Here is a 9,420-nt window from a genome sequence, read left to right on the forward strand (position 1 = left end):
ATGATTGCAGGTTCTGTAAAGACTGGGGGAAACTTGTGAATTGAAACAGATCGTGTTGAATTTCAACATTATTTAGAAATAGACGTAAAACTCACAGCAAGTCGGTGACATCCAGTAGACTGAAGGGCCACTTGAAGGCGAGGAAGGCCTCTCCTGCAGCTACAGCGCCCCCTGCTGGACACAAAACGCCCTTTTCCTTCCCTGCATTGTCTCCCAGCTCTGCTCATGAGTCAGCGTCGGTGCAGAGCTGCAGGTCAGCAATAATCTCTGATCATCATGATGGATACAGTCTGCGAATGAAGCTCGCTCTGCTTTTGTATTTTACAATTTGGAGGGACATTTTGTTTTTACATTTTTCTTAATGAAGCAACATGGATCAGTTCCGAGGATTATTTGTCAAACTGGACCAGAACAAGGATGGGTTCGTGTCGGTGGCAGAGCTCCAGGACGAGATGAGGAAGCATGGGATCATCTCGGGGGACGGGAAGGTCCAGGTAATGGGTCCTTTTAGTGTTTAGCGTCTGTCTGTGGCTAAATTATTTATTCAAAGAGCTGTTTCCTTGTAGAATATCATCGAGGCTTATGATAAAGATAAAGATGGCCTGCTGGATTATAAAGAGTTTCTCAGCTACATGATGGACAGAGAGAGGAAATGGAAAATTCACTTTAGTGACCTTGACAAGAACAACTGTGGTGAGTGAAGCAACATCTGAGCACGCCAGTAAATGCAAAAATTTACGCCGCTTTCAATTTAATCAGCTTTTTTTTGTAGCAAAGTGATCTGCATGAATCCCTACAAATGTGTACAGGGTGCCTTCCTGCGTGGATAAATGCTTTATTTACAGTAATATGTGCTTTTCAAGGTCGCACAGGTAAAGGTTTGCACAGAAGCATATAATATGTTTATGGTGCACACAGGCTGCAGCGCTCCGGGTGACCCTTGCACTTATACAGAAACTTCTGGCTTCACCTGACAACGTGCAGGACGAGTGTGTGTTTGTAATTCTCTGTATCTCTTCTCTGATCAGGAGTGATTGACCAGGAGGACATCGTGTGTTTGTTTAAGGAGTTAGGAGTGGTCATATCAAAGCCGAATGCAAAAAAAATTATTCAAATGTAAGAGTCCTTCTGCCCACTATGCCTCAATGGATTCATTACTGTGCTTCGATGAATAATCTTATGCTCAAATTAAAAAAAAAAAAGAATGAAAGGTTTATAGACTGGGTGATTCACACAGAGGTTTGAGCACCCGGTCCAATCAGAACCACTTTTTTCTTCCAGGGGAATGATTATAACACAAACACATCAAATGAAGTTTAAAAGCAAGACTTCAACGTCTCATCTCGCATTTATTGTGGATTTTTTTTTAATTCACATGCAATCATATTCAATAAATGAGAAAATGCGTTCCTAAATTACCTTTTTGATAAAAAATAAACAACCTTTGGGCAAGCGATAAACATACTTTCCATTAACTCCACATTTCTGTACAAAATGCTTTTTTTTAATTGGTGTGATGTAATATTGTTGTGTCAAATATCATGTTTTTATTATCTCGAAGTGGAAAATCATCAAAGTTAACACAAATAAAAGCTTGAAAACGTCAGTCTGTATCTAACTAGTCTATGTAAAGTGCTTCACGTCGTGAATTTAGTTAAATAAGTGAAGTTTTCGATAATATTCTAATTTGATGAACGTGACTGTGCTTTAAAATTTCTTCAAAAAGACTTAAATAGAGACATTTTCATTAATCTCGCTCAGTAAACCACAGGCATGTTCTGATTAGATATTTCAAAGCTACTGTGAGCAGAATTGGAAGAACCCATTTAAATTATTTGCTTTTCTGGCATTAGTCCTAGCCTTTTTTAATGTTTGGGATAATTGTCTTATTAGAGGACCCAGTGGTGTCGAAATTAAACCAGGACAGCCCTCCTTTTTGTAAAAGCTTAATTCCCTTTATGCAATGTATCGGGACACTTGGTAGCCAAAGAGCTTTCAGCATGATGCCGCCACCACCGTGCTCTATACTCTGAACATTTGTCTTAGGTTTGATCATCTGAGATAGACCTGGTTTTTTAAGTACTTAAGTACTTAACAGCGAAATATCTCCATATTGCCACTGTCAATGCTCGAAAAGTGTTATTAGGTCCAACAGCTTCACCAAAACTCCTCCAAACATATTTCTTTTCATTGTTACCAAGTTGTTCTCTCTTTGTCTAATTCAAGCGTAAAACTTTTTGACCAGAAGACATTTGAATGAATGAATCTTTATTGTCATTGTCACAAGAACAACAAAATTTAAAAAAGTGCCATCAATCAGTGCATATGTTTTTTAAAAAAAAAAATCACTGTCCCACAATTTACACACAATATAAGACATACATAAATAAAAAACAACTAATAAATAAGAATAGTGCATTTTCACACATATCATCCATGATGATTAATGGTTATTTTTGGTTGTATTTAGTATTGTTATTGCTGTCGGGTAAATTTAGCTTCTCCACATGGTCAACCTCCGAGGCTTCGACTGTAGAGCAGGTTTCTTTCTTTGTTGTTACCCTCTCGGTCAAGGGTGATGTGAATCTTGCCTCGATGGTGTTTCTGGTTTTTGTTTGAGCTCTTCTGGCTCCTGGATTGTTCATAATAATCTTTCTCAAGTTACTTTGAAGTTATTTAAGATCTGCATGTGGTTGGGATCCCAAACACACGTTGGACCCTGTTTAGAAATAAATAAAACAGGCTAATATCAACTGTTGAAAAAAAGTCTGAAGTCAGTGGTGCTGTGGCTTTACAGTCATCTTAGAATCCTTGTCTGTGCCGGACAATGATTTACATAAACTCTTCGTTTCTGATTAAAATAGCAGTTAAAACATGCTGATGGCTGCAAAAAGCAGGTGGCAGAAAAAAAAACAACACAGAGGAGAAAACAGAGAGATGCAAAAACCTTGTAATTCCATGTGTCAGGAGTTTCAGGCGAATTTCCTCCAAACACAACATACTAGCAAATTTCAAACCTAACAACCCTCTCAGACAAAAACTGGTTCTTCCCAAAGACAGAACAGCCAATCCGCAGCTGAGCGGCGCTGTGTATGCGATCCAATGCAGTGATGACTGCTCAGACTCCGAGATCAGAGAAACTAAACGACAACTACATAAACGCATGGGGCAGCTCAGGAGGGCCAGCAGCTCCAGGCAAGATTCAGCAATCCACCTGCACCTCAAGAACAAACGGCAGTCCTTTGACGACAATAATGTCCAGATTTTGGACAGAGAGAGAGAAAGAGGGGTGAAAGAAGCCGTCTTGGTAAAAAGAGAAAAGCTATTACTAAATAGAGGGCAAGGATTGAGCTACCAACTCTCCAACTCTCTGCATCTGACTGAGAATACACCTAGGAGGATGAACCTCTAAGTCCTTACACTGCAAAAATGGATCTAAAAATAAGTAAAATGTTCTTAAAATTAGTGTTTTTGTCATAGATTTGAGCAGGTAAATAAGATTATCTGCCAATGGAATGAGTATTTTGATCCCTTAAATAAGGTAATTAGACATATTGCACTTGAAATAAGATGAGGGAGATGAATTGTTCCTATTTTAAGTGCAAATATCTTATTCTATTGGCAGATCATCTTGTTTACCTGCTCAAATCTAGGACAAATACACTCATTTTAAGAACATTTTACTTATTTTTAGCTCCGTTTTTGCAGTGTAAAAACAGCAGCATTAATAACTGCGGGTTGCTCAGTGCGAGCCTCCAGAACTTACAAAGACTCCTGGATAGATGTAGAAACGTCTTCAGAAAGAACTGCGCGAAAGTCTGGGTTGCCTCTGATTTATATAAATGTTTTTAATACAGTGTATATTTGAGCTGGCGTTAATATTTTTTGACCACGTGTGGATTAGAGAAAAACCCCTCAGTACATTCAAACATGCGCCCACGTGTCTTGTTATTAAAAAACGCCGGTGTAGTTTGTTAAAAAAATAAATAAAATCATTCCTTCCTGGAAGAAAAGGTGTTTAAATAAACCATTAAAAGCACAAAATTGATGAGATTTGTGTCCATGACGAGTCAACATAAAGCTCATGTTTCAGTTTTCTCATGTTTCATATGTACAGGCCTTTTGACCTTGTGTCTTTTCACAGTACTCCTTTGTCATGATAGAGTATTGTTCTAGGACTTGTTTAGCCCTTTACATCCATATTAAACAGACAAATTGCACTTCAAAGACTGAATTAACTAAAACTTATTTATTTTTAACCTTTTAATGCTTTTTTTTTTAATTTGCAAAAGGGAAAAAACAAAATGCCTGTGGCCCAGAGAGAGTTTATTCCACTCCCATCTAACGTTGAATTATTTCTATCCTGGAATAAATCCAGTTAATTGTTCTAGCAGGCAACATGATGATAACCAGCTGGTTTTTCTGTTCTCCTGCATTTATTTTCTGTCTGTCGTCACCAGGATGGACAGGGACAGGTCCATGACGGTGGACTGGGACGAATTCCTGCACCATGTCATTCTCAACCCTGTGGATAACATCGGAGAGCTCGTTTCCTCGTGGAAACACAGTCTGGTAATAAATAAATAAATCTCCCAGGTGTTAAGCGGCCCTCAGAGGCCGATTGGGGAAATCTCTGTGATGGTCTTTCCTCAGGTTTTCGACGTTGGGGAGAGTCGCGCGATGCCTATCGAGTTCCCGGACAACGTGTCTGGCGTTGGGGCTTGGAGGACGTTTGTCCTATCGGCGGGTCTGGCGGACGCGGTTTCCCGCACGGCGACGGCGCCTATAGACCGACTGAAGACCCAGCTTCAGGTCAAGCATCCGTTTTTACTGTTTTTTTTTTTTCTTTTATCTTTAAAAATATTCTAAAATTACCCTCAATGCTGTGGCCATATAACCTGATCCTAGCCAGATGGATGTCGCTCCGCCTAGCTTCACTCACATCCATCTGGGACATCTCCCATAGAGAGTGATTTCTCCAACCAATTTTATTGTCCAGCCAATCAGGACGCAGGGCTGGAGTTTCATAGATGTGACGTAGTGGAGAAGCGACCGTGACGTGAGACTGTTTTGATTCAGATAGCAATGGCGGCTCACATCGAGGAAGCAAGCGTTAACATTGATGCTGCTATTTCTTCCGTGTTGTCCAATCTACCTAATATTGTTTCATTAAAAGAACATCAGAGAACGCCTCTGAAGGCTATTGTTGGTGGAAACGATGTTTTCGCCCTTCTCCCGACCGGTTTTGACAAGTTTTGTTTTCTGGGGCGCACCCGTGGCGGAGGGGTTAGCGCAAACCGTGTTAGGAGATCTGCTAAAACAGAACTAGAAATAAGTAAAATATTGTTAAAATTTGTGTATTTGTCCTTGTTTTGAGCAGGCAAATACGACTATTTGCCAATGGAATAAGATTTTTGCACTTAAAATAGGAACAATTCATCTCCATCTTCTTATTTCAAGGTGCAGGATGTCTAATTATCTTATTTTAGGGGTCAAAATACTCATTCCATTGGCAGATAATCCATTTTACCTACTCAAATCAAGGATAAATACACTAACTTTAAGAAAATTTGACTTATTTTTAGATCCATTTTTGCAGTGAGGCCTTTAGTCCTCGACACGGTCGGCTCGGGATCGACTCCGACCCGCGGCGCTTTGCCGCCTGTCTTCCTCCCTCTTCCTGTCAGCTCACTGTCAATAAAATGCGTGCCACTACAGCCGCAAACACATAAAAAAAAAAAAAAAGTTTAGTTTTTTCCTGCGTCGCTCTCACAGCGTCACGGGTTAGCTTCGGTGTGAGTGGTTGAAATAGCACGTCGATAAAGATGACAGACAAGTGGCTTATCCAATCATATGCAAGAATTTTTGATAAGACCCAGCCTTCAATAAAGGCAATTCCTATGGAGAGGTCCCAGATGGATGTGAGTGGAGCTAGGCGGAGTGAAATCCATCTGGCTAGGGTCAGGTTAGTGGCCATACTATAAACGTCTCAATAACACACACAAAAAAATTTAAAAAGTCTAACATATACTTAGAATATTTATTAAAAATCATCTATTGTGTGGTATTGTGGAGTTATCTGTTAGACGATTGTAAATTTAAAGGGTTAGGGTCCGATTTACTTTTGGTGCTTTACAAAGAGCCCCCCTGTCTGCTCCACAGGTCCAAGGATCCAGAGCCTTTTCCCAAGGCTTTCAGGAGCTGAAGGGAGGTGGTCTGCGATCGATGTGGCAAGGCAATGCTGTCAATGTGCTGAAAGGGACGCCACAGTCCACGCTGCAGTGTCTCATCTATGCCCAGGTGAGGCCTGTCTGAGCGTCTGAATAATTCATGAACGGCTTCTTGTTTCTGAGCTGCTCCGCTTCACCCAGATGAAGGTTTACACCCAAAACCGAAGCCAGGAGGCCCTGACGGTGCAGCAGCGCTTCGGCCTGGGCTGCGTCTCCGGAGCGGTGGCCCATGCTGTTTTCTACCCACTGGAGGTATCTGAGATCAGAGGCAGCTCTGAATGTTGTAACGTCTCTGTTTTGTTCAGCGGAACGGTGGTTGAGACTGCATGTAGAAACCGCGGTTTTGTACTCTCTACCTTCTCTATTCGCTCTAAACACGAACTAAACACAGAGAAGCAGCATTTAGTTCCCATGCTCCGCTTATCTGGAACAAATTTCCAGAAAACTGTAAAAGTGCGGAAAGCCTGAGTTCCTTTAAATCAAGATTAAAAACACATTTGTTTAGGACTGCCTACAGGGGCGGTTCTAGACAGGGGCCAACAGGGGCCCATGCCCCTGTAGAAATGGTACTGGCCCCTGTTATGGCCCCTGTACTAAAGACATAACATTAAATAAACTTCTCATAATTATTTGCAATGGCAAAGAAACCATAACTGATTGGTCACTTTGACCAATTTTATTTTTTTACCTATACAGTTTTACTCTAAGAAGGATTTAGAAATTAAGATGTTTCACGTTTAGCTTCAGCCGTATTGAGCTGGGGGCAAAGTTTTCAACTGCTAGATCAGGGGTCTGAAACCTGCAGTTCCTGTGGCTCACTTAATATTATTACACAGTTAAATATTGCCATTTTGTTGTTTCACTTTTTTGTTCTGTGCCCCTGTGAAAAAACACTGGCCCCAACTTGGCCCCCCTGGTAAATTTGGTCTAGAACCGCTACTGACTGCCTAGTTAAACTGTTCTACTGAAACATCATTAGTTCAACTTTTTTTTAAGTGCAACTGTTTTTAATGTTTTATTTTGTTTTGTACATTTTATTCCTACTTGCTTTTATTCTTTTTTATTTTCCTACATTTGAGTCATGTAAAGCACTTTGCATTGTCTCTGTACTGAATTGTGCTATATAAATAAATTTGCCTTGCCTTGCCTTGCCTTGCCTCTAAAGGTGCTGAAGGTGAGGCTGAACCTGCAGCAAGCCGGCACGTATCACGGCGTCGTGACGTGCGCCCGCTCTATCTACAAACACGAGTCCGTGTCGTCCTTCTACAGAGGCTTCAGGCCCAGCATCCTCTGCATGATCCCCTATGCGGGTGTGGAGTGTGCAGTTCACCAGGTGAGCCATAACCGAACCCTGTGAGTGCTCTTATAACCCGCTGTTGGAAACTTATTTGCTTCTCCCTGCAGTCTATCATGAGCTGGGCGAAAAGCGATCCCGCCTACAACAGCGACTCCAAGCTGTTTCTATTCAGTTTTGTGGCTTTTGCCTCCGGCCAAATAAGCAGCTACCCCCTGGCAGTGATCCGGACCCAGCAGCAGGCTCAGGGTAACGGCTGTCAGCTTTCTGACACAACTTCAATTACTGAAGGAAATGTTCAGCTTCCCTCACTGTGTGCTTTGGTTTGTTTTCCAGCCTTCAGCTCGGAGTCGCGTCCAGCCTCTGGCGTGTTGTCGGGACTCACCGGGATATACGAAAGGAGTGGATTTAGAGGATATTACAGCGGCATGGGAGCCAGCTTCGTCAGGGCCGTCCCGTGTGCGCTGATAAACTACACCCTGACCAGGAAGTTTGAGAATATATTTTCTTCTGTGGAATCCTGAGGAACTCCCAACGACTGTGACTTTTTGGTATTTTGATGGCGCTTCCATAACAGACAGAAGAGAGACTGGTTTCTGTTATTTAATTTTAACTTTTAATACCTCTGACTAAGAAAAAAAAACAGCAGGAGGATTTGAAAGCATTAAACCTGCTTAGGGCAGAAGCATGGTTGACAGGACATGTATAATAAAATTAACTGTGATGATGAGTTTCTGAAAGTCTGCTCCGTATGTAAATGTGTTCTGCTGGGGCCCGTTTAATAAAATCCAGCCTTATAGTGGGTCAGACCAACTTTGCCTGTATGGAGCTCGACCATGTGGGAGGGGCTCGGAGTAGAGCTGCTGCTTCTCCACATTGAGAGGAGTCTGCTGAGATGGCTCTGGCATTTTTTCCCCGAATACCTCTGTACCCCTCCCTTGGGATTGGGAGGTATTTGGGAGAGGAAAGTCAGGGCATAAGACGACGACTACAAGAATATACTTTAAAAATTGAGTGACAAATTCTGCTTAGAGCCATTTTGAGGACAGGAAGGACGGCCAGATGACCTGAGAACCTCCTCAAAAACTTCTCCCGGTGCATAGTGGAGAGCATCCTGACTCACAGCATCACAGCGTGGTACACAGGATGCCACTAGCAGGACCAAAAGGCACTGCAGAAGGTCACAAAGGCAGCACAGAGGGTCATCCGGGTCTTACTTACCAGCCATTAGTCACAGACTTGATGTCAATGCAAGGACAGGAGCAACTGAATTTTATTTTTACTCCTCAATGACTTGCATCTTACTATTAATACTCATATTTTGCCAGTTGTATTTATTTATTTATTTATCCATTCATGAACAGATATTCTTGCTTGTTTTTGTGTTTTGATTTTCTTTATAGTTCACTATACCATTGTTGCCAATTCTTCAGTGGCACATACACTGTTTCATTCTTATTCTCGTTTTATTTTTGTTTAATTTGTGACTTTTTTTTTTATTTCTTTCCGTTTGATCTCCTGGTCCAGGAACCCAACGCAACATTGTGCAGTAACAAATAAAAAATGTACACCGTTTGCTGTGTAGTTTTACAATCCATATGTAATATATCCTTTTGGTTATGATAATTATTTGACTGCTAATGGAACTACTACGATCAAACAATTAATAAAAACAAAAAAATTAACAAACTATTAAAAAAAACATCCAACAAGTTAAGCAGTTCCGTTTTTAATATCTAGATATTTTCTGACAGTTATTTGTATTATGCTTTAAATGTCAAGTTTAGTTAATTAGCTTCGTTTATTTCAGGAATATTAGAAGACGCTGTTGGATGTTTCATTTCTATTATCGCGAGATCAAGCCGCTACCGCGAGCTTAGCCGCCTGTAGGCAGCG

At 41.2% G+C, this 9,420-nt stretch overlaps 1 protein-coding gene across 2 annotated transcripts; it reads left to right on the forward strand.

The window, feature by feature from the left end:
* The first annotated feature begins 90 nt into the window (after window positions 1-90).
* slc25a24l (solute carrier family 25 member 24, like) lies at window positions 91-8,167 on the forward strand. 2 transcript variants are annotated; one of them, XM_012871302.3, is made up of 10 exons: window positions 91-494; window positions 567-693; window positions 1,029-1,116; window positions 4,461-4,572; window positions 4,654-4,812; window positions 6,163-6,300; window positions 6,372-6,482; window positions 7,396-7,563; window positions 7,635-7,773; window positions 7,861-8,167. In XM_012871302.3, the coding sequence occupies exons 1-10, from the start codon at window positions 372-374 to the stop codon at window positions 8,046-8,048; spliced, it is 1,353 nt and encodes a 450-aa protein (XP_012726756.2). In that variant the 5' UTR covers window positions 91-371; the 3' UTR covers window positions 8,049-8,167. The 2 variants fall into 2 exon arrangements, with proteins under 2 accessions (XP_012726756.2, XP_035994417.1); XM_036138524.1 differs by having other exon boundaries at window positions 7,635-8,167.
* The last annotated feature ends 1,253 nt before the right edge of the window (window positions 8,168-9,420 follow it).

The sequence above is a fragment of the Fundulus heteroclitus genome, chromosome 6 (assembly GCF_011125445.2).
Source record: "Fundulus heteroclitus isolate FHET01 chromosome 6, MU-UCD_Fhet_4.1, whole genome shotgun sequence".
Lineage (NCBI taxonomy): Eukaryota > Metazoa > Chordata > Actinopteri > Cyprinodontiformes > Fundulidae > Fundulus > Fundulus heteroclitus.

What these genes read in the sequence shown, in the direction of transcription:
- slc25a24l (XM_036138524.1), top strand. Translation starts at nt 372, where the DNA reads ATGGATCAGTTCCGAGGATTATTTGTCAAACTGGACCAGAACAAGGAT. An exon ending in GACTGAAGACCCAGCTTCAG is followed by an intron (nt 4,813 to 6,162) that starts GTCAAGCATCCG and finishes TCTGCTCCACAG; the next exon opens with GTCCAAGGATCCAGAGCCTT. An exon ending in AGTGTCTCATCTATGCCCAG is followed by an intron (nt 6,301 to 6,371) that starts GTGAGGCCTGTC and finishes CGCTTCACCCAG; the next exon opens with ATGAAGGTTTACACCCAAAA.